The following is a 25,930-nucleotide window of genomic DNA, read 5'->3' on the forward strand; positions in this document are numbered from 1 at the left end:
CTGGGTAATGGCGGGTGGGGTTGGTTTGGGTTGGGGTGTCTGGTCAGCGTGGATGGGTTGGACCGGGGGTCTGTTTCCATGCTGTACATCTCTATGACTTAGATGTTAGTCACAGCACAGAAGCAGGCCATATGGCCAAGCAAGTCCATGCCAGTGTTTTGGGTCCACCAGTAACTCTTTTCTCCTTTCTTTGTCCACCATATTAGGAAATCCTCCTATTCTTTTCATCCTATGCATTTATCTAACTTTCACACAATTGCCACTATTCTAGTTATCTCAACTATTGCTTCTGGCAGTGAATTCTACTTTCTAAGTAGTCATTGCATAACCAAATTTCTCCTATGTGCCTACTGGTTTTAATATTGATTACCTTTAATATATGACCCCTAGTTCAGATCTACACTGGAAATGGAAACATCTTCATTATGTCCACCTTAACAGAACAGTTAGAATATAAACAGTTAGGTGGCAACTGGCAGATTGCATAACTATTGGCTAAAGAAAACAGAAATTAGGAGTTTTTCTGGTGAGCAAAAGGTTGGAAGTGCTGTTTCACCATGTTTGGTTCTGACACCATGTTTACAATCCTAATGTGTTTATCAGGTCACCCTCAAAAAGTCCCAGCCTGTTCAATTTTACGCAAAAGCTTTAATTACTCATTTCAAACTAATCGTGCTATTAAATATATTTTACATTTTCTCCAGTCCTTCTTGAGTTTTTTAAAATAATATGGAGATCAGAACTATTTGGAGTCTTCCAAATGTAGTAAATCAAATTTCTATCGACATTTCATATTGCCGATTGTACACACATGTCGCAAATTTATGAATGGATTTCTGAGTTCTATTATCTTCCTTCGCTGTATTAGCTAACCTCTACCAATTAGTTGCCACCTGCAAACTTTGAGATTGTACTTTCAATTTGTTTCCAATTGACTATCCCAGAGTGCAGTGGATGCTGGGACATTAAATATGACATAGTACGATGTTTAATTAGTAATGGGTTGAAGGGTTTCGGAGACTGGCAGGAAAGTGGAGTTGAGGCCGATGAAAACAGCCATGATCATATTAAATGATGGAGCAGGGTCAAAAGGCTGAATTGCCTACTCCTGCTGTTAGTTCTTATATTCTTATGAATCCAAACTGTTAATGTAATTGATGAGTAACAGTGGTCTCAGTATCGAACCTTGTGATACATCACTTTTGACTGTCAATCTGAATAACTACCTTTAACCCTGTCTCTCATGATTTCTCTTAAGTAGCTAGTGGCTATAATGTCTGCTGGTTGTTGTCTCACTGTTTATTTTCTAACCTTAGTCATGAGTTAAATTATTGAAAGGCTTTATAGAAGACCTTTTGCAAATCTAAATATACCTTTACTATGATCCTTACTCAGCCTTTCTGTTACTTTTTCAAAAAATTCTGTAAAGTTCAGAAATTATGATCTTGTCTTCTGAAATCAGTGATGACAACAAATCTGTGTTATATTTTCAACTTCCAAATATTTTTCCACTAAATTTTTAGGAAGGATTTTATTGTCTTTTCTACATAAACATGAAATCTAATTGCTTTAGAGCTCCAGACCTCTTCTATTTCTCTTTTCAAATACAGGAATTATTTTAGCTGTCAGACAGCCCTCTCGCATTGTATACAAAAATCAACAAAAATCTACCACGTCTTAACTAACTTCCTTTAATGTACATCATTGCAACCCATCCAGTCGTGTTCAGCTGTTCAGCTTTTCATTATTTATCTTTTGTTCTTATGTCATGACAACAGAAAGAGAGGTAATCATGTCCATCACATTAACCCCCTGATAAGTATCAAGGTGAAATAATTAATTAATATTCCTGTGATTTGTCTGTTGCAATTACATAATTTTACAATAACTAGAACTTTTAGTTTATAAAATGTTCTGGGTGTTGTGATTTTAAATGTGTGGTGTATGAAGTGAAGATGGATCTCGACAGCCTTTCAGAGAGGTCTCCACTTACAGATCAAGTGGCAAGTCTGCAAGGTGGTGAGAGTTGTTTACACCGAGTATCATAGTGACCTCTCAGAATATCGCTTGTGGTAACGGGATGCTGGTCAGCATCTTGGAAGAGGGTTTGACTTTAAAGTATTAACCGGGAGCTGGGGATGCAGAAGGGGGCTGACATCACTTGCCTAATCTCCCCACATCAGAAAATGTTTGAGACACCTGGTAAATGAAGGAAGACTTTAAAGCACCCATATACCATTCATATCAAAGGATAAGTTTAAGATTACAGATAATTAATTTACATTTCTCTCTGGGAAGAGGCCATGTGTGAGACATTACTTTGGAAATGATTATGTGAGTTAACAATGTTTTGCTTAGATATATATCAACTGTATTGGTCAAACTGGAGGAAGGCACTGAGAAACCCACAAGCAGGCCTATCAGGAATGAAAGATGTTTCTAATTTTGAGTCACGATACAAGTTTGCTCATAAGGCCCATGTTCAAACTGGGGAATTCTAAATCCATGAGCTATCTAAGAAGGGCTGAGGATTTGCTGAGCACAATGCTTATAGGAGAAACATTAAGACACTCTTCACTTTAGAAAGAAATTGGGAGTAGGAAAATATCCACAATGAAATGTTGTAAGCAGAGATAAACTCTAATTCAGTTCTGGGAGAATTCAGTAACTCCAATGTAAAAGTGGAGTTCTTGATTGAAATTAAAAGTAAATTTAATTTAAAGTAGTTGTGTGATTCTTATTCGTCGTTAAAAGTTTTTCCTTTAAAATGTGATTCTTGTTGCATGGTCTTTTTAGTTAATAAGTGGGAATTCAAATGTTTCTTTTAAGAAGTTACGAATGTGTCTGGAGACTGTAACAATGTTATTATCTCTGTGTTATGTACATTCCTTGGTAACACTAAACCTGTAGTGAATTTTCTTTTAATACTTAACTCTATCGAATATTTGATTTTTTTTTAATAGTGCTTGATAGTTGAATATTGTAGCTTCTCTTTGCTTTCCTGTTTTTGTTTTAACCTCTTCTTCATTTGTCCTATTCCTTTATTCACTTAACTCATAGGCAGTCATGACTAGTTAGATAATTCTTGTTTTTGATGGGATATATTTCTCCCAGAGTTGACTGATGATGACTTTAAATGTTTCCCATCACTGTTATATTTCTCTCTTTCTTCCTAAATCGTTAAAGTTTACTTTTCCTAGTTCTATTCTCATCTCTTTAAAAATCAAGTGATTTTCAATTTATTGCCTTGATCTTAAAGTACATTTGTCCTCAATACTCTTTATCTAAAGTCTTACTGTGTGTTAATCACCAGGACAGAGCTCTTCAAAATTGTAAAGGGTTTTAATAGAGTTGAAAGGTCATGCATATTAGATAGTAACCAAGAAAGTCAATGATAAACCCAGAAGAAATGTTTTTACGCAGTGATAAAAGTGATAAAACTCAATACCACAGGGAATAGTTGATGTGAACAGTACAGATGCATTTGAGGGGAAATTAGGGATGTTTGAGGGGATGGAGATGAATAGTAATGGTAATAGATTTAAATGATGAAAATGGGAAGAGTGGAGAATAAACACTACCATGGACAGGTTGGGCTGAATGGTAAGTTTCTCTGCCATATATTCTATGTTTGCTATGTAATCCTATGTAGGTGCACTCCTGCACTTACTTCTCTTACCTGTTCACATTTCTCATCACTATGACTTTTTTTTGTTCGACTTTTTATGTGCTACATAACAAGAGTCTGTAAATATTGTCGAGCGTTTAGGTCCTGCACCCTCTTTCGCTTCCTTTGGCAATTATTAAATCGTTTGTTTCAGATTTCCCTACCATTTACTTTTCTAGATGGTTAAGTGCAGCATGCTTCCAAGTCACAAAATGTTTCTTTTTAAACTTTTCATGATTCATGAAAAAGAATTATCAGGTAATTTTTTTTTGGAAAACAGGAAGTGATAGAGAATGGAATCTTTGGAATCAACAGCATAACATGCTTTTCAGATGCTGTTTCCATTGTGAGACTGTGCCTGGGAATGAATCAAATAACAATTATGCTTTTACAGGATACTGAGTCATGGCAGTGTGAATGCTAAAAGGATGTCTCTCCTTGTAGAATAAGAGTAGATCCAGGAGACCGAGTTTGAAATTATGCATTGCGCAGGGATGAGGAGAAATCCTCTCTCTCAGAGGATTAAGTGTCTTTGGGGCATCCTTCTCCAGAGAATATGGCAAGTAGAACCACTGAATATTTTTGGGGTAGAGCTAGATTCTTGATAAACAAAGTACTCAAAGGTTATTTGTGATAGACAGAAATGGAGAAGGTGAGGCCACAGTCAGATCAAACATGATTCTTTTCAACAATGGAAAAGGCTGGACTACTCCTGCTCTTATTTTATACGTTCCTATGTAAAGGATCACAGAATCCCCAGTGTGGAAGCAGGCCATTTGGCCCATCAAGTCCATACCGACTCTCCAAACAGCATCCTACCCAAACACACTCCCCTATCCTATCCCTGTAACCCTGCACTTCCCATGACACAGCATTCACCCAGCCTGCACATTCATGGATGCTTTGGGCAATTTCACACTGCCAATCTTCCTAACCAGCATATCCTTGGACTGTGGGAGGAAACCCATACAGACACAGGGAAAACGTGCAAACTCCACACAGACAGGGTTGAATCGAACCAGTGTCCCTGGTACTGTCAGGCAGCAGTGCTAACCACTGAGCCACCATGCCACTCTGACAGGGATGAATTGAGATTTTGTGCCAAACACATTTCACCTCCTAACAACAAAAAATTGCACTCTATACCTGTTCTCAGGCCCCAAGGTGTTCAGTGGAAATTTTGTATTGAAATAAAATTTGACAGCTGTATCAGGAGGGATTTTAACAAGAAAACACAATAGAGTTTATGGAGCAGCTGAACATAGAAAAGAAAGAAGGCAGGGAGATAAAGACATGGAGACGTTTCACAAGGCAGTTCCAGAGTTCAGGTTTTAGGGAGCTGAAGACACAGCTTCCATAAGCTCAGCAACTAAAATTAAGGATGTATGAGAGGCCAAAACTGGAAAAAAAGCAGAGATTTGGAAGGTTATAAGGCTGGATGATGTTACTAAGATTGGGAGTGACAAAGTCATGGAAGAATTTGAAAACGGCAGTGAAAATATTAAAACCAATGTACTTCCAGACTGGAAGCTAATGTTGGTCAATGAGTATTGTTGTGATGCGGAAATGGAATTTGATGTGAGTTTTGGATGACCTCAGGTTTACAGAGGGTGGAAGCTGGGATGCTGTCCTGGAGAATTTGGAAGAGTACTTTCTGGAACTTACAAAAGCATTGATAACAGGTTTGGTTGTACATTATATTAACCCACACCAGCTTCATATCAATGCGGAAACCAGGCCAATGACAGTCTAAACTTATGTAAGTAGTACAACCTGTGTCTGATTTTAATGGGAATTCCAACTTGGACCAATCCAAAATTTCAGGAAATCAAAAGACTGAACTGGGAAGGTCAAAAACCTACAGCAGTCTGAATGACAGCAGATCTTGCGAAAGAAGAAACTAACATGTAAAAGTTGTGAAAACCTTTAACCCTCAGCGGAAGGGAACAGGAAGGCGAATATTTTTGTAACTATCCTGTTGCAAATAATTAAAAACATCATATTGACATTTTACTGAGTATTTCTGTTTTTTACATCCTTTCCACACAATTACTCCATTGTAACATTACGGTTTTAATTTCCCATTGAAATATCTCATTAAAGTATGTTTGATTGCTTTATCTATTGTGCTCTGATGATAATTCTCATTGGAGATCAATCCAAACTTACTTTAACTATAGCTGGCACTGGTATTGGTGTGCTAATCTGCCCATTCAGCTGCTTTTGGCTTCCTGGCTGGTTGATCTGGTTGTTAGATGTAGTCCTGTTTAGATCACACTGCTGGGAGAGGTGAGGCAAATACTGTAAAAAATAACAGAAAAAGTTACTTGGCTGCATGCTTTGTGGTTATTCCTCCATTTTCAGATTTGACTCTATTATCTCTTTGGTTGTCCACATAATCCTTGAGCACGAGGAAAAGATGCTTTGATACTGCATCATTTTTAAAAATATGCTCTGATATATCAAGTTTACAGACACATGGGGTTGTTACTTATTCTGGGGACAACTTGATATTTATCTAAGGAGTGAAGAACTACCAAATTTTTTTATCTTATACAGCCAAGTCTAAAACACTTTGAAGGCTAAATTAATCTTTAGCATTTCACAATGGAACATCACATCATTAGTCAATGGAATGACTGATTCACCTTTTCGGCATTTCTGCTCTCCTCCACTGGTATTTCCTCAATCACTATGGTGGATATCACCCTAACATCAAACCCCTCAATAGCCAACTGCTAAGGTATGGTTTATTACAATGCAATCAGGCCTATTTATTCAAATTTCTTCTTTATCAACAAAATAAAGCATTTGTTACCATTGTAAAGGATTCTGAAAGTATCCTTGGTGAGGACAGCAAAGCTCAAATCTGAATAGAGTTTTGAACTAAGCACCAGGGATGAAAATCTGCATTGACCTAGCACCAATGACAGTTGTATGTTCCAAAGCACTTTACAGTTTACAAAGCAATAAGATGATGGTAGCATTCAGTGACATACTTAATTATTCAAATTTCCAGTTCTCTTGGCTGAGCTGACAAGTTGCTGTTGATAAATTACAACTGCACAATTAAATTTGTAATAGTTATCGTGGAGAAAAATGTGAAACAACATAAAAAAAGGAACATTTCATAGTCTGAATTCAAATTGAGCTTTGCATATTGTGTGCTTGAGAGCTTGGTTGGCTCTTCAAACCTGGATCCACAAAATACAGACAAACATACATCAAGCTACAAATTCAAAATTATAAACGCATGAGTGAAAAATGTACACTGATAAACTATCTGCTTTGAAGAGTTATTTTGATTGTTTTAAAATCTCAGTTGTGTGACCATAGCTCTACAAAAGACCATTTAGAGGATTATTATAAAGCCTGAATAGATATTCATCAGTAATACCCCTAATGCTGCAGATGTGAACGGCATGTTGTTTTCAACAAACTCATAACACACGCACGATAAAGGCAGTTTCATTTTTCACCCAGTTCATTTCACCATTCCTGTCTTTAATCTCATTTATTCACTTTTTAAATTCATTTATTCTTTTGTTACATTTGTTCTCTCATGTATATTTTGGACAGAGGGTGAGGTATAGAACAGGCTTGAGATGGAAGCACTTCATAGACATCAATCAATGCTGATTGACTTTTTAAAAAGCAATCCTTTTGAAAATCTTCATTCAAACCTTCCCAACTGACCTCCGGGAGTAACCCTGCACACAGACTTAAAACAAACAGGTTTCCTCTGCATTATTCGTAAGATAATCTTAAACTGTCAGTAAGGATTGAGAAGCAAAATCTCTTGAGAGATCCAAACAGCAAAGGGCTGGAAAATCATGACATTGACAAGTCATCCAGCAATCCATTTCTAAGACCTGTAGCTGTTCAAGTGGAGCCTGCTCTACATTCCTGGCAATTATATACTTATGACTGTTTGACAGTCATTTATAGCTGAAAACGTTTGCAACAAAACTGTGAGCTGCAAATGGTTTTTTGACCTTGCAAATACTTTTCAAACAGTCTTGCATTTGCCAAACTAAGAGTAAGCACATGTAATTGGACCTCTCAGATACATAGAGCTATCTATCAGATCAGATGGCTTCACTTAAATGTTCAGACACGTGAAACCAATAATAGTTTATCAGTCTCATGCCACAAACTACAATTGCTGGCACATTGACAATTGTGCCTGGAAAATCATCATGCCCACTGCCAAGTGCACCAGATATTGGTATGAAGAGCCAGAGCTGCTGCCAAGAAACTGTCACTTTCAGTTCGACAATCATTCAGCAAACACAGGACACAGTACTGATCATTGCTCCCACCTGCAGTGTAATATTAATTTACCAAATATAAAGAATATGGAGACAACATCGTAGAGAGCTGACAGTAGATCAAAATTCATTCGATGGAAATTTTACACAAATGTCTCTGTGCCTAGGTTTCTGGACAATGTACATACAAATATTATTGTACATGTATATATCAGTTGAGTACATTATATACATGGACTCTATATACATAGAATATTTGTAAGTGCAATACAAAATACAGTGCTCCAGCACAGGGAAATCAGTATCTTAACTTGGATGCAAATGTTCAAATTTTGGCCTCTGTGAAACAATGAACAAATTCTGCCCATCCCTCACAGTATATTTATATATTGTTCAACTCTGGAATGTGTAATATGTAATTGTAATGTATGCAATCCATACTGAGATTTGTTGACACAAGAATGCATTCTGTATGTGCACTTTCTAAGGTCATACAGTGGATTCACTGTTGGACTACAACCTGGTGTTGTGTGATTTTTAACTAAGGTCATATAAGATGACAGAAATTGCTATGACCTTCTCATGGGCATTTCTATGATAGCAAGGATTTCAAAAGTCTGACAAGCTCTTGCAACAATAAATTATCGAACAAAATAATAGTTAATACATAATCTTGGAAAGAATTCAATCTCCCAAAATCAGAGAAAATATAAAATGTTCCTTTACAACAAAACACTTTCAAAGCAGTTGATTACTGCCCTATGTATTGATGACAATGGCTGTAATTCTTTTGTTAAAATACTGCAAGCACCCAGCACATGAAGCTTTTAGAGTGTCAAAACACTGTTGCAATTTGTTGAAGGAAGAGATTTCCCATGAGATCTGAATCATGCATAAATTGCTGGACAAATTGTGCTGCTACACTACCAGCCTTGTGAAAATTGCATCATGCCATGAACCTCTCCATGTGTTATGAAACTGGTCCATTTACACTGTTAAAATGAGTTGAATTTGTTGTGGAAATCTGGAACTGGTACTCAATATATAGGCCCTTATAATGGCTGACTTAATGTTTTTGCCATGACATTCCAACTCACTGGTCCAAAAGGGAACAATCAAAATCCTGTAATCCTATAGAAGACGGATTGGATTCCTGTCTTGATTCATTGAGACATATTATTTAAGACCAGGGAGGATATGCTGGAACTGTCTAAAAATTTGGTAAGACCACGGCTGGAGTATTGTGTTCTCGAATCCACGTGATAGGAGAGATGTGATATCTCTGCAAAAGGATGTTACCTGGGCTGGAAAATTTCAGTTATAAGGAGAGATCGGACAGACTGGGGTTGGTTTCCATGTCACAGAGGAGACTGACGGGGGATATGATTGAGCTGTATAAAATTATGAGGGACATAAACAGGGAGCAACTTCCCCTTGATGGAGGGATCATAGAACAGGAGTATAGATTCAGGGTAAGAGGCAGGAGGTTTAGAGGGCATGTGAGGAAAATCTATTTCACTCAGATGGTGGTGGGAATCTAGAATTCACTGTCTGTAAGGGCATTAGAGGCAGAAAGCATCATAACATTTAATAAATATTTAGATGTACAATTCTGATGCCAAGGCATTCAAGACTGGGAAATGGGACAAGAAGATAGAGGTTCTTAAAATTTCAAAAAATGTATGCTTTGCAATTTTCCTCTCCATCTCTTTTCATAATTTTGTTGTACAATCTTTATTTCCCTCTCTGTATTCCTCTTTTTGTATCAAATTTGGCTCTAATTCCTTCTACTTTCCTCACTGTCTTTTCTATTTATTCCTCTCCATCACTGAAATGGTTTCGGGGGATAATCTTGTTCAAGTCGAAAAGGGTGGTGCTGGAAAAGCACAACAGGTCAGGCAGCATCTGAGGAGCAAGACAGTCAACATTTCGGGCATAAACCCTTCATCAGGATAATCTTCTTGTTCACTAAGATCCTAGATGCCTGTGTATTTCCAGAAGAGTATGCTATTGGGAAAGGAAGAAAAATCTAACAAGCAGAATATTCCGTCAGATGACCTATTCCACTTACTCTGGCCTCTAATTGTTTCTTTTTTGCGATTATATGAAACCCTTACAGCTCATTTTATCAATAAAGTTATACATTACTCGTAGAGCTTTACGATCCATTCATCCCAGCCTTCCCTTCTGTTTCAAAACCCAGTCACTACAATGAAGGTCCACAGAGCATTTACATCAACCTGCTGCTGTAATGCTGGAAGCAGACTGGTGGAACCTCTGGGAAAGTGACAGAAGTGTCAGTTTCCATTATGGAAACCTCCTCTGAGACTCTCCCCTTGGAGCTATGAGAAAAGATCCTTTTTGGGATGTCAAGGGTTCACATCTGGACTTGGATTATCCAAGGCAAAAGTGAAGACTGCAGATGCTGGAAACCAGAATCGAGATTAAAGTGGTGCTGGAAAAGCACAGCAGGTCAGGCAGCATCCGAGGAGCAGGAAAATTGACGTTTCGGGCAAAAGCCCTTCATCAGCTTTACCCGAAACGTAGATTTTCCTGCTCCTCGGATGCTGCCTGACCTGCTGTGCTTTTCCAGCACCACTTTAATCTAAACCCTTCACCATATCCAAGTCAATAAAGTGATTCATTGTATTAATTCACATACAGATTCATGATTCACTCTATGTTCTTTCCTCAACATCTTGGCTGGATCTGTCCTGTACTGAGGTCATCGGCCCTTCTGCACTGCTTAGTCATTTAAAAGAACTATCTGAAAAGTGAGTTTTGGCAGGCTTCTCAAAGTTTTCCATTAGATCAGAAGATAAGTACAAATATGTACAGTCCTTTGGTCCACCTTTCTTCCAGAAACATCTTACATTCCTTCCATTCCACTATCTATATTTCTTAAATAATTCAAAGGTTTTTCACTTGCTTTACTGTGAATTCCATTTCATGTGTAAAGAACAGTTTCCTGACTTCAGTCTTAAATTTATTAGTAATTATTAATTTATGAATAAAGATTCTATTTCAAGACTGCGAGAAATTATTCAGATAGGCAAAGCAAGAAAAATAAATTTAATTTTAAATTTCAAGACATTCAAAGAATCAATTTATGATTTGAAGGAATAAGGCTTCACAGTTTTAATTATTCCCTTTTTGGGTCAAAAATGGCATTGCAGAGACTCACATCCAGCTATGAAAAGGGTTCTCACCTCATTAATGACCAGTCCTGAATTACTGTGGTGAACTTAATTCATTTGAGCCATTTCTTGAAACACATGGGGAGTTGATAACAAGATACCATTTTTGGGAGGTTAATTGCAATGCAGTACAAGTTGACATATTCTCACATTCAGTTGAAAATAACTACCTACATTTACCTTATCATACATTATTCTATATGCCCCTACAAGATCATTTTTCCACTGTCTCCATTCAAGTTGAAATTTCTCTAAGACTTATCATATGTCAGATATCAAGTACCTTGAACCATTGTTATGCTGCTTTTCTGAATTTCCTACAGCTACCTTGCTTATCCTCTGGAATACAGAGACAAACAAGTATGGTCTGAAAAGAACACTGCTTAGTTATTGAACATGTCTTGTAGTCGACTGATTTGATATACACAGCTCAGCATGCTATTTGCTTTAGCTCTGCACAGAAACATGAAGAAGAATAATCTTGCAATAGATTTGCATTGACTTCGTGGTGTCCTTGGTGGTAGCTTAATGAAAATTTTCTAAACACTGCAATTTGAATGCAAGGCTGTGACAATGAAGTGTATGCTCCTGTATGGCCATTTTAGTTCATCAGTATAGAAGTGGCATCTGAGACATTGGTAAGGTTATTTATTGCTGTTGCCTTGACGACTGAGTGGCCACTTTTGAGGGCGTTGTGAGTTGGCCATGTTATGTGAACTAGAGTCAGTTTTTTAAAAAATCAGGTCAGCCAGATGTGGCACGCTCTCTTCTGGTGAACCAATGGGTTTCCGAGGCAACCTAGCTATTTGAATGGTTATTTTCTTCAGGCCAAATACTACAAGAGGCATGGAAAGCAATTCCACTACCTGTCAAAATGCTCAAATTTACTACCATTAGAATTATTACCACACAACAAAACACTTTTGAAACATCGAGGAGAAAGTGAGGTCTGCAGATGCTGGAGATCAAAGTTGAAACTTTATTGCTGGAACAGCACAGCAGGTCAGGCAGCATCCAGGGAACAGGAGATTCGACGTTTCGGGCACAGGCCCTTCTTCAGGAATTGTGGAGGATCCGGAGGGAGGTCCGTTGCTGGAGGCTGCGGATTTGTTGCAGGTACTGGTAGTCCTGGTTGGGTCCAAATTGTGTTGGTCGGAAGGTGATCTGGAGTCCATGGGGGATCAGTCGGTTCCGTAGGCAGGTGCTGAGAAAGGAGATATGGCTGTGGTAACGAGTCTGCTTCAGAATGTGGCTGAAGAGCTTCTGTGCAGAGGAGATGACCTGGGGTGTGCAGTGAGAGAGGGAAAAGGCAGCATCCAGGGAACAGGAGATTCGACGTTTCGGGCACAGGCCCTTCTTTCCTGAAGAAGGGCCTGTGCCCGAAACGTCGAATCTCCTGTTCCCTGGATGCTGCCTGACCTGCTGTGCTGTTCCAGCAATAAAGTTTCAACTTTTGAAACATCAACCTGAATGTTCAAAGTAGTTACAAAACCCTCAGTAAGGAAACAGCCCAGGAAGAGATTTGCTTCAGTTATAGAGTCATAGAGATGTACAGCACAGAAACAGAACCTTTGGTCTGACCCATCTATGCCAACCAGATATCCTAAATTAGTCTAGTCCCATTTGAGTTATAAAATCAGGTCTGTATCACCTCCTGATAATGGACACTGGAGCAATGTATATTTGTGCAAGTTTATATATAGATGCAAAACAGTGCTCATTCATCCAAATGTTGGCTAACTTCTGATGCTAATAAATGGCCAATTAAATCTCTGATGATACCAGGAACCAGGGGAGGTGATGGCCTGGTGGTATTATTGCTAGACTATTAATTCAGAGTCCCCAGGGCTCCTGGGTTCCAATCTCATCATAGCAAATTGTGGAGTTTGAATTCAATAAAAATCCAGAAATTAAGAGTCTAACGATGACCGGGAATCAATTGTCGGAAAAACCAATAAGACCTGCTGATATCCTTTAGGGAAGGAAACTACCATCCTTACCTAGTCTGGCCTCCATGTGACTCCAGACCCATAGCATGTAGTTTACTCTTAACCTGCCCTTTGGGCATAAATGAGAGCCTAGCCAGCGATGCCCTCATCCCGAGAATGAATAAAAAATCAGAAGCAAGCTAAATTCAAACAAAAACTCTCTATCTTTTTAATCACTTAGAAACTTGAGCACATTGAAACTTTGCTTCACGCTACATGTGGTGACAGTATTAGAATTTGCTACAAATGATTTGCTCAAAGTCAGTCTGATTGATTTCAAATCTAACTTACAATCTCATTTACAAAATAGCAAAACTAAAATCTTTTCACACTGGCATCAAATATGAGTACAATTAATTTATTAAATTATCCATGGTATGAAAGGTACCAAGCAAATTTGTTGCAAACAGAGAAATAATCTTGATCAACTATTTCAGGCAAAGAGTGGTAACTTACCTGTATTGTAGTAGTTGCTAGTGGTGATGATGACTCTGTGAATTTTGGCTCAGATGGCGAACTCTCTGATCCCTGGGATTCCTGACTTCTGGGTTGCTCTGGAGACAGTGCATCATTGCTGCTATCTTCCTCAAAGGAAAATGTATCAGGGGCTTTTGGGAAATTAACTTGGCCAACTGTTGACAAAGGAAAAAAAACCACAATATCAGCCACTTGTTTGCACAACATCAGGTGCAGTTTGAATTTTTGATGTGTGTATTTTCTTTAGGTTTCTAATGAACCAAGCAACAGCTTCTGAATGTAATAAAATGAAATACCTTGAAATATGCACTTAAAGGTGCCATTTAATTGTATTGACATCGAAGGCAAATTCAATAACAAAACTGAAAGGCCAATTCCATTATTTCTGGGGGCAGCAAGGTGGCTCAGCAGTTAGCACTGCTACCTCACAGCACCAGGGTACCAGGTTCGATTCCAGCCTCAGGCGACTGTCTGTGTGGAGTTTGCACATTCTCACCGTGTCTGTGTGGGTTTCCTCTCGGTGCTCAAGTTTCCTCCCACAATCCAAAGATGTGCTGGCCAGGTGAATTGGCCATGCTAAATTGCCCTTAGTGTTAGGTGCATTAGTCTGAAGGAAATGGGTCTGGGTGGGTTACTCTTTGGAGGGTCGGTGTGGACTGGTTGGGCCGAAGGGCCTGTTTCCACACTGTAGGGAATCTAATCTAAAAAATTATTATAATGATTTCCTGCGGTCCCACTTAGTACATAACAAACAGGATTGCCTAAAAACAGTGCAAAATAATGCATTAATTTCACAGTACATAATGTTATAGAATCACCTTATTAAGTTATTGCCTTAGATCACTCTGTCATGCACTGGTTTTAATGCATGCATTAGGTTTTAATTTTATGGTTCAGTGTGGAGTCTTATTCTGAAATTACTGAGACTCCTGACCCATGTTACATGTCTCTACTTTGTGACAGGAAGTGAACTAGTCATTCAATGCCACCAAAGTGTGATGACATTTACACCCAATGTGGTATCACTTGTGCCAGTTTATTGAAAAGTAACTCATGGTTCTCAAAGTTGCTTTCCTTCTCTTTGGAACTGTATAGCATATTTTTTTTGAAAATGAATGTGGGCAATTTATTTCACTAAAAATGCTCACAGAGTTATTTAAAGATGTCAGCAATTAATGTACAGAAGCATACTAGAGATATATTTTCATATGAGGTCAGAAATGTATTCCTCACCCACTCTTTTTTCACTTGCTTATGATTAAAGATGGTGTAAGGCATGTGGCATCAGCCTTTGTGTCCAATGCAGTAAGCTGATTTGTATACACAGCCTGATGCCAAAGTATATCATCCTGAGCTTGATGCGTGCTTTTCCAATTGTCTAACAATTATTTTAGTAGCCTGTGGGACTGAACTTGGCAGCCTCACTCTAATACTGAGAGGGTTTTTTTGAAAATACAAATACAATGGTATGTGCTGATGATAATTGCCATTTTACAATATTTAATAACAGATTTGAAACCAAAACAACACTCCTGATGCACAGTAAGAAACTTTAAATGAGAAAGTGTGACTGTAAATATTTATATGTAAATCTGATATGAACAAATATTGGATTATTTTCACAAATATTTGATCTGAGGTCAGAAACGCTATACAATTTCTACTCTTTCACCCGATATTAAGTATTTCCTCAGTCAATTCTCCACTCGGGACAGATCTTGTATGCCTCAGACAGTCAGCACTCTGTTGTTCACAGTATTTGTTTGAACGTCTTCTGACATTCATTCAACGAACAAAGTTTGCTTCATTGAATCTATAAAAAGAATGACCTATGAACCATAAGGTGATATTTTGTAAGAGACTTTTATTAGACGTGGATTTCAATCTACTTTGTGGACAAGATAAAGCATTGTTAAAAACAAAATTAAACCCATTATAAAATAGAAAAAGTTGCCAAGCTCATAAGGCAACAGAATATATGTTTTCATAACAGAGGAGTTTTAAAGCTTTCTAAAATATCTTTGTGGAGACTAAGGAATGTGCACTGCTGTAATGGGACATCATTATTTTTAAGATAGATATATACAAAAGTGAACTCATGAAATGACTCATACTAAGTGTTATTACATGCCCTGCTTGTTGTCATTCACTTGCGCAGACAGCAGTGAATGGTCATGTCTATACAGACTTGACAAAATGCTTTTACTACAGAAAGAACACAATGTTCCTGTGGCAAAGACTGAATCATAGAATGAAGTCATTTGAAGGTTTCCTTTAGCCATGCTCTGTTACTATCAGAGTGCATAAATTGCTAGGAAGTTTTCCAGGATTATGGGATCACACTGACAATAGCTCTTGACCTCGGAGGTCTCCTGATAACTGAAGTGTTGAGAAATGGGACTATCTTGACATAGCCAGCTGTAGCTGTTGATGGGGGCAGAACATTAGGTAATGGAATGGAGACTGTACCTTGCCATGTGATCTGACAAACAGCAATTCTGGCATTTATCATTCAGTCACACACTTAGTCAAATACAACAAAGGGAAAGCAACAGCACTTCAGTGAAGTTTGGAGGAGAGAAGTTTTTAATTCTGCCACATAACCATCCTGTCAGTATCTAACTGACTGTTGGTTTGTACAATGTAATCAAAATGTTATCTGACACCTAAATGTCCTATAATAGCACCTTATGCCTTAGACAGATCTTCAGAAACAAGCAGTTTTTCAAACAGTTGTTCTTGTTGCAACAGTAGAAACTTTACTTTCTTCTATTAATACTAATAAATTATTAAATAAACCAGAAGAACCATTTACAGGCAGGAGAAAATATTTACTGATTGAAATACAACAAGAGGTTGTTATTGTGGTAAAGTGTGCATTGAGTATAGGATTTGGGTAGTCATAGTGTGGCTGCACAAGACACTGGTTAGACCACTTTTGGAAAACTGTTCAATTCTGGTCTCCTTGCTATAGAAAGGATGTTGGTAAACCTGAAAGGGTTCAGAAAAGATTTACAAGGACATTGCCAGGATTGGAGGCTTTGAGCTAAAGGAAAAGGCTGAATAGGCAGGGCTGTTTTCCCTGGAGCATCAGAGGCTAAGGGGCTAAAAAGTTTCTAAAATCATGAGGGGCATGATTTTATAGTCAATACCTTTTCCCCAGGGTAGGGGAGTCCGGAACTAGAGGGCATAGGTTTAGAGTAAGACGGGAAAGATTTAAAAGGGACCCAAGGAGCAACTTTTTCACGCAGAGAGTGGTACGTGAATGGAATGAGCTGCCAGAGGATGTGATGGAGGCTGGTCCACTTACAACACTTAAAAGTCATCTGGCTGGGTATATGAATAGGAAGGGTTTGGAGGTAAATGGGCCAAAAAATGCTAAATGGCACTGGTTAAATTGAGCTTATCTGGTTGATATGGATGAGTTAGACCCGAAGAATCTGTTTCCATACTATACATCTCTGTGACTCTAAAACAATTTGTGTTGTTTGTAAATCAAGTGCAACAACACTATGGCCTGTCTATTCATCTGTATCCAATTTTAAAATCTTCCTTTGAACGCAGAATCAAAACACAATTTGTGACATGGTTTGGACATTGCACTGTGTCACAGACACAACAGTCCTTTGTTCGAACCTGCCCAAGACTAATGGATGAATAGTCTACTTAGTGGTTGGGTTGCCAACCCTCCAGGATAATCCTGGGCTTTCCAGGGATTTCAGATTGGTCTGAATATCTCTCAAGCAACTCAGAGAGGAAAAGTAAATATAAGCATCACAAAAAAAATGTTGTCTTCTCTTCTTCTGAGGTTATGAAGTGTCATAATTGGGGAAAATAGAAACTTGACTGAAGTTGGACAGTTGCAATTTGGAGATTGTGTGATGACAAATCCAAACAGAGTTGGGATGAACAGTATAAGAGATGGAAATGTGCCATTCAAGTGTAGAAGAGTTTGCATCTTAAGTACATTATTGGTGCACAGGAGAAAGAGCTCACTTAAGAATCTTTGGTGGACATCTGAAATGGGGAGTAGTTCTTTCCCCATTATTAACATCCCTTGACTGTATAAGATTGTATATTTTATGGCCTTAGTACAATATTAATCTTTAAGAAAGAACAGAAATATTGGTCAGACTGCTGTAGACGCCCTATATTAGCTGGTTCACTGACACTTTGGAAGAATGTCTTTTGTACGACTCATGCTTATCTGAAGCCCATTTCAACCCCGATGGCTTCTGCCTGCAACTCTGCAAATGACTGCACTCCAATAACGCAAAGCAAACAGCATAGCAGATGGTCAACATGGCTTGGCAATACAAACGTGTAGACACATATGCTTTGGGTTTGTCACTGTCACTCTTATTTAAAGATGTCCTTTCACATGATTTATACATACTGGTGCATTACATGCTACAGAAAATATTGGACAGCAGTATTTATGGACTGATAATATAAAACAGAGGGCTCTCATTACAGACACTGACATCTAGAGGCATGCAGGCATACTTTGAGAAGCAAAAGGTCAAAGCTGTTAACTATAAGAAAACTGTGAGGCTCACTCCTGGGTTCCAATAGTAATATTATGGCAGCTATTGCATGGTTTTGAATACTTCTATCACTGCAGGAGGAACTTTACTTGTCTGTAAGATCGTTAATATCAATCTTCTAGTTTTCCTAGTCTGATACTTTGCCCCACTTTTACCCATTAATGCTTATTTTAATAATGAGGTCAAGCATTTGAGAACAAACTGGAGGCAACCTTCTTTTTCTTTATTCACTCATGGGATATAAGTGTCACTGGCTAAGCCAACATTCATTGCACATTCCTTATTGCTCTGGAGACAATAGTGGTGAGCTGCCTTTTTGAACTGCTGCATTCTTTGGGGTGTAGGCACACTCACAGTCTGGGGTTTTGACTCACCAACAGTGAAGGAATGACAATATTAGTTCTAAAATCAGATCAATTACTAGAGTGCATCCTGTAGGTGTTCTGCATTGCACCACTGTGTGTCTTTGGTTGAGAGGAATGAATGGGGAAGGTGGTGAGTATAGTGCCAATTAAACGGGTCGCTTTGTGCTGGATAGTGCCTACCTTCTTGAATGGTACTGGAGCTGCACCCACCCAGGCAAGTGGAGAGTATTCAATCACACTCAGACTTGTGCCGTGTAGACAGTAGCTAGGCACTGGGGATACAGGAGAGGAGTTCTTCACTGCAGAAGTCCCAGTCTCCAACCCATTGTCACAGCCGCAATCTTTACATGGTTGGTCCAGTTAAGCTTTGGGTCAGTGATATCTCCTGGAAAGAACTGAGATATTTCATGCAAGAAATTCCCTTTCCCTCAATTTCTTCTTGCATAACATTCAGTGTTTTTGACTGAAGCATGAAATATAGACATGAGCAGCTCATTGCTGCCTCTTTCAGTTTAGGCAGTGAATGTTGGTGAGCTGTATAACATTGGGAATATTTACATTCAAGCTCAGTTTGTTCCCATGGAACATGCAAAGAATTGAACAGGGATCACTGCATTAGTGACCATGAAAGGCAATCTTTACTGATAGTTTCTTCTTATAGTCCAGTGCGATAAAGCATCCAGTTCTGATAACTTCTAGCATGTGAAGGGTCAAACCTGAAACCTTCATCTATCAGTGTGAACCAATAAGACCCCAAGAAATTAACTTACTCACTGAGTCACATGGGGAGTTGCAGAACTTTGTTTAACTTTGAGAAGCAAGTTGGACTTATGTCAGCTAAATAAGGCACTGACGGTGATTACTTAGTATTACATAATTCAATCACTAATATCACATCTTTAAAATATTACAAACACGTGGTGAAAAATGCTCAATTAATCTATGGCTCAGTAAATAAGAACCAGAGCTAATGATAAGTTAATGTCTTATTAAATCATGATAAACTAAATGGGATTGAAAATATCTCAATTTTCTATCAATGCTTCGTTGAGAAACAATCATCTATACGATGTGAAGCTGATGGGTGCCATACTTTGCCTATCTTCAGCTGAGCCAATGCACGAGTGTACTTTGCCACAGGAGCCTGAGAGTCTGTTGTAATCTTTCAACATAATGGATTCAGCCTCTGCGCTGGACTTTATCCTTCCAGGCTCTGTGCTGAAGGTGCTGACAAGGACCTGGGTATAAACAGCTTCTGATTCACCCTCCAGCTATGCACTGGATATCAGCAAACAGCCAGCTCCACATCTATCTGCTACCTCAAATTACAGTTCAATTCAAACATCATATCTTATAAACTTGGCAGTGACATGGACATTAGTTATGGTTAAAGCTGTCCGTATTGTGAATCTTTTTAATTCTGGTTTGAGGATTAAGCCAATGTAATTTATTCAGCCTCCTTGTGATTCATTGCAATCACAACTCAAGTATCCTGCACACAGTCTCTAGAATACAAATTATTTCATTCGTCCATGTGTTGTGGCATACTGACCAACAATGTAATAAATATTTTGAAGAGATCTTACCAGAGGCTCTTTGCATCTACTACTGCCACCTTCCATCAGTTAAAGAAACAATGAATTGATGAAATAACGAAAACAACATTGATCACCAACTGCATTCTTCAAAAGCCAACAGCGAGCAATTTTCTATTCTCTTCAATGTCACTGACACTTGATTCCTTTAAGTATGCAAGCAAAATGGTCACTACACAATAAAATAATTTCTTTATGGCCCCCTTATCTAGATATTAGCCACATACATCATGGATGTTGCTCAAGAAGACTGCATCATTCCATGGATATAATAATGTCAGTGGGTCAGCAACAGGCTTGTAACGGTGAGAAAGAAAATGCAATCTCAAGAGGTAATGTAGTGGCTGGTTCAGGAATCTTGTTCCTCCACCAGGTACTTACACGCGGTTTGAGGGCAGAACTGATAATCACGGCTGTAACACTGTCGCCCTGTACAATTCTCAGTCCCTGCAAACCCATTTTTCCTCCTGAGACGGTCAGATCCCTTGCATGTAAAAGGTAACACTTTCCCCTTCTCCATCACCAGCCCCTTATAATGCACATACAAGAGCATGTTCATTTTAAACCATGCTCGAAAGCCAATCCTTTAACATGGAAGCTATTACAATGTTTTATAAAAGACAGAAATATATATGTGTACTTAAGGGCTTTTGCCAGAAATATCGATTTTCCTGCTCCTCAGCTTCTGCCTGACCTGCTGTGCTTTTCCAGCATCACTCTAAGCTTGACTTCAAAAATACCCATGTAGTGATTTGCAGAAAACCAACAACACACCACGATGTGATATAATACTGAATTGAAAATGGCTTTTTTGCTTAACAAATTAACCCCTACGCAACACAATGGTACAACACAGCTAACAATCCTGCACAAACTAAGACAATCTGTGCTTATTAACTTTAAAGAGCTGAAAATTGTGGAGTCTGAAGACCAGTGGATGTAGTGGTTAACCTTTATTTTATGGAGCATATCACTGAAAATGCACTTGGTAGAGTAAGATACAAATAATGACTCAAAAGCAAATGTCTCCAAAATACAGTACTTGCAAGATATCAAAACAGAACACAGGTGGCATGGTGGCACGGTGGTTAGCACTGCTGCCGCACAGCGCCAGAGATCTAGGTTCAATTCCCACCTCAGGCAACTGTCTATGTAGAGTTTGCACATTCTCCCCGTGTCCGTGTGGGTTTCCTCCAGGTGCTCCGGTTTCCTCCCACAGTCCAAAAAATAGGTGAATTGGCCATGCTAAATTGCCCGTAGTGTTAGATGAAGGGGTAAATGTAGGAGAATGGGTCTGGGTGGGTTGCTCTTTGGAGGGCCGAGGGCCTGTTTTCACACTGTCAGTAATCTAATCTAATCTAATCTAATCAGAACATTGACATCCATTCATCACCACCAAACATGAACTGTAACCAGGAAAGAATTCCACATGAAAACTGCAAGAGAAAAGATACAAGCTAACTTGACACCATCAGCAACCCCAAAGACCAATTTCCTTCAAAACAGATGGAATTTTCCAGGTGATGTTGGGGCCTCATCTGTGCTGTGCGTCCCATTGGGATGTGCTGTCAGCAATCTGGTTTTCCTTGAGCTCAATGGGCAGACAGTTGCAGGCAAGGCACTTGTGGTTTTCTGAAAAGCCACCTGTACAGATGGAAGTTTTAATAATAGTGCAGGATCAATCCAAATCCCTTCTACGTAATGATTCAGAGATACAGAACTAAAAATCAAAACTGCACTTTTAAATGCCTGAGTTTTGCTGCTATGATGCAGAGCAGTCCATTTGCTGGTATAGAGATCTACATCGCAAATTGTTGATGGCAAAAGTCAAATAATCATGGGGAGGCTGCCATGCTGTGTTGGCAGTGGTATCTGATAGCTTGGGTCAACTACATTTGATGCCAATATCTAAACATATTTTTTTACATTACATTACAGTGTGGAAACAGGCCCTTCGGCCCAACAAGTCCACACCGACCCGCCGAAGTGCAACCCACCCATACCCCTACATTTGCCCCTTACCTAACACTATGGGCAATTTAGCAAGGCCAATTCACCTGACCTGCACATCTTTGGATTGTTGAGGCGGGAATTGAACCCGGGTCTCTGGCGCTGCGAGGCAGCAGTGCTAACCACTGTGCCATAGATCTTGCTGTGACGTTATAGTATATCCCAAGACATATAATTTGACACTGCACAAAAATAAATTGTTTGTGTTGCTGTTCATACTTTGAATTCTGCCCTAAAAAGCTTTTGGGATAAGTTTAGAACAATAGCTAAGACAATAACATCCCCAGCTGACGACGTGTAAGGCCTCAATTCCCCAAGTGTAAGTAAGTAAGTCCTTTATAAAAACAAACACACTCCACAGACATGTCTAATCACATGTTACCGTAACTGGGATTTCTACCCCTCAACAAGTAGGTGGGTTCAGGTTGGCTGGGAGGTTGAAATATTAAAAATATATTTTGCTTTTGACCGGCCAAATTCTGGTTTTCTTGAGATAGGAGAAAGGTCAGCAACCTCTAGATTATAATGATGCCAAGAACCTCATTGTTAAGCACTCCTTTGAATTAATTCTATATTTTCTAAATCTCAAGAAAGCCAGTTGGTAAAAGGATAGAGAAGTTAAATGCTTTTCCCATTCTCGATTCAGATGACTTGTTTAACCAACTTAGATTGATCAGACCCTTCCAATCTTTCTGTGATCTCTTGTGTAAGAATAGGGTGAATATCCAAGGTATTTTCCCCAGGGTAGTGAAGACCAGATCTAAAGGGCCCAGGTTTTAGGTGAGAGGGAAAAGATATAAAAGGGCCTTAAGGGACAACTTTTTCATGCAGAGGGTACTGTGTATATGGAATGGTTGCCAGAGATGTGGTGGAGGCTGGTACATTTGCAACATTTAAAAGGCATCTGGATGGGTTTATGAATATGAAGGGTCTAGAGGGATATGGGCCAAATGCTGGCAAATGGGACTAGATTAATTAAGGGTATCTGGTCGGCATGGACGAGTTGAACTGAAGGGTCTATTCCCGTGTTGGACATCTCTATGACTCGGTGACCTCTTTAATTTGATCTGTCCCCGCCCTTCCTCAGCAGCTACCTCTCCCACTGGCCTCTGAACCCCCTACTCCCCTCCTCCGACCTTTCTGATCCCTCTCTCCCTCCTCTCAAACTCTAGTCATGACCTGATATTGAATACCAACCCCTCAGCTCAATGGCATAACTGCATCTGGAAAACAAATGTTAGCATTCATTGTGCCCTGCACTAAATTAGGCGGGGCATGGAGGTAAAATCACTCCTTCGAGTTTCCCAAACTCCAATCAGCAGCATCTTGATCTCTCTCAACGATCCTATTCACTCACTGAAGATCCAGCCCACTTTCTGCGCTATCTTTAAGCCAAAACCTCCTGATGTCAGTCATATATTTGCCTATTAATAGGTTGAACCCATGCCCCATCTCCCCACCCTTTAAAATTTGCTGGAATATTAAATAGGAATTATGATTCCCATTCACTGTTTTACATTTGTCTGTAAGATAATCTCTTAAATGATCTCATTCTCAGTTTTTACTTGGAACTCAGTCCTTGTGCTATCCAGCAGCAGAAAACAGGGAAACTGAAAAATGAGATATACCGGTCCACGTCGTCAAAATAGAGTTATAGAGGCTTGACATCATGGAAGGAGATCCTTTAGCCCATTGTGTCTATGCTGGTCATTAAACATCCTTCCATTCTAATTCCATTTTCCAGCACTTGGTTCATAGCCTGGTGGGTTATGGAGTTCCAAATGGATGACAGTCTCAAGTTATTGGTTCTTAACTGTTTTGACGTTCTCAGTTTTATGACCTAAACATATTGTCTTGTGTCTTGACAACCAAATTCCATGGCCAGGATTTTCCACTTTGCAGCCTAAGTTTGGGGTGGCATGGGGGTGTTGGTGGGGTGTATGTGTATGTTCAGTGGCAACAAACTCTCTGCAAAGCTATACCCTGCCCTCACCAACAACAAAGCTCACCAAATTGAACTCCAATTGCTGGCTCAAAGCTGATGATCCAGCTGTTCACTGAATCACAGGGCCCAACATTGAAGACCTGCTATTCTAAAAACTGCTGGCCTTTGACTGGTCAATACCTTCTGGGTCCTAGAGATTGTTTGAAAACCTGGTCTTCATTAAATCCAAAGGTACAAAAGCCAAGCCTTTTTCATTCTGGTCTGGCAGGATGAGGTAATGGAGAGAGAGGAGTTGGGGTGATTTGAAGGCCAGGAGAGGGGCTGACCTTCAGCGGCCCCTATCTTGCTGCATCCTTGAAATCCTTCCCTCTTCCCCATGATGGGGAAAATGGAGGCCTCCTTACTAACCCGGCCAGCATATTGCCTGGTTCCAATTAGGAAACCAGCCGCCGCCTGCTGGAAAGGTAGGCAATTAGTCTCGTCATCTGTTGAAGCCCTTACATGGCTGTTAATTGACTATTTAAGGACTTTAACTGTTGGTGAATCAAGAAGATCCCAAATTGACCTTCTGGCCTTGCTCTGATTGCAGAGGTGGTCAGAACGGGCTGAGTTTCTCTCCAGGGCAAACTCACCCAACCTATTTGCCTTTGTTGCTACCTTACTTGCTATTTCTACGGAGGGGAGAACTGCACTCATCATAATTCATGACGTTACAAAAGATCTTTACCCTAAATTAAATAAACTAAACAAGTGGTCACTGATGTGTATTTTCTTTACAAAATTGTCTTAAGGTAAGTTTTCTGAACCACAGAGTTGTTACAGCGCATATATAGCCACTTGGCCCATTGAGGTTGTACCAAATCTCTGAATGAACAATTAACCTAGTAACCCAAACCTTAGTATTGGTCCCTTTAATCCTGTTCATTCTTCCCCTTCAGGTTCCAGGCCTTTGATTTTTAAGACCTTGAGTGAACCCACACTCAGGCACAGGATTCCAGACCTTAACCACTTGCTGCATGAATTTTTCCTCCATGTAACTAATGCCTCTTTTGCCAATTAGTTTAAATCTGTATTCTCTCACTCTCAACCCTTTTACTAATGGGAATAGTTTTTTTTCTCTCCATGTCTACTGTCCAATTTAAAGTTGACCTGGATTTGTGATTCCTGCAATAAAGAGGGCGCAGTTTTATTATTTTCCTTTCTTCTATTCTCTCATGAATACACTGACATATTCCTCCTCTCCACAAGCCACTGAGTCTCCACTCCTCCCTGAAGGTGCTAACTTGCCCCAGACCTCCTGAGGGGGTGGGCTCTTCCTTTGACTTGATCCCACGAACACTCACACAAAGTGGGCATTAATTGTTGCATTGAAACGCAGTTCAGAATATTTAATTGGGGGAACCATCACTGTTAAAAACAATCAGATCCCCACTGAATACCCATGTGTATAGTACAGACACCAAAGGATGTCAACCAGTAGCAACAATTTTCATTTTGTCCCTTTCCAGTCTGAGCGCTGAGACCAACTTTTGCTTGCTCCCCTTGTTGGCGATGGTTCACTCATATCAGGGTAAAAACAAGGGCTGCAGATGCTGGAAACCAGATTCTAGATTAGAATGGTGCTGGAAAAGCACAGCAGTTTAGGCAGCATCGGAGGAGCAGGAAAATCGACGTTTTGGGCAAAAGCCCTTAATCAGGAATAGATGCAGAGTACCTGCAGGGTGAAGAGATAAATGAGAGGAGGGTGAGGGTGGGGAGAAAGTAGCATAAAGTACAATAGGTGAATGGGGTGGGAATAGAGGTGATAAGTCAGGGAGGAGGTTGGGGGAAGGTAGCAAAGAGTACAGTGGGTGAATGGGGGTGGGGAT

General features: G+C 39.4%; 1 protein-coding gene across 12 annotated transcripts in view; it reads right to left on the reverse strand.

Moving 5' to 3' along the window:
* The window catches only part of LOC122562032 (myocardin-like), a 662,438-nt gene that overhangs the window by 25,830 nt on the left and 610,678 nt on the right, over window positions 1–25,930 (reverse strand). For all 12 annotated transcript variants that reach the window (XM_043714469.1, XM_043714471.1, XM_043714465.1 and 9 more), the window contains 2 exons: window positions 13,580–13,755; window positions 5,837–5,968 (listed from right to left, as the gene is read on the reverse strand). In XM_043714469.1, coding sequence (XP_043570404.1) covers window positions 5,837–5,968; window positions 13,580–13,755 — 308 coding nt within the window. The remainder of the gene's footprint in view (window positions 1–5,836; window positions 5,969–13,579; window positions 13,756–25,930) is intronic.

Source organism: Chiloscyllium plagiosum, chromosome 24 (genome assembly GCF_004010195.1).
Source record: "Chiloscyllium plagiosum isolate BGI_BamShark_2017 chromosome 24, ASM401019v2, whole genome shotgun sequence".
Taxonomy (NCBI): Eukaryota; Metazoa; Chordata; class Chondrichthyes; order Orectolobiformes; family Hemiscylliidae; genus Chiloscyllium; species Chiloscyllium plagiosum.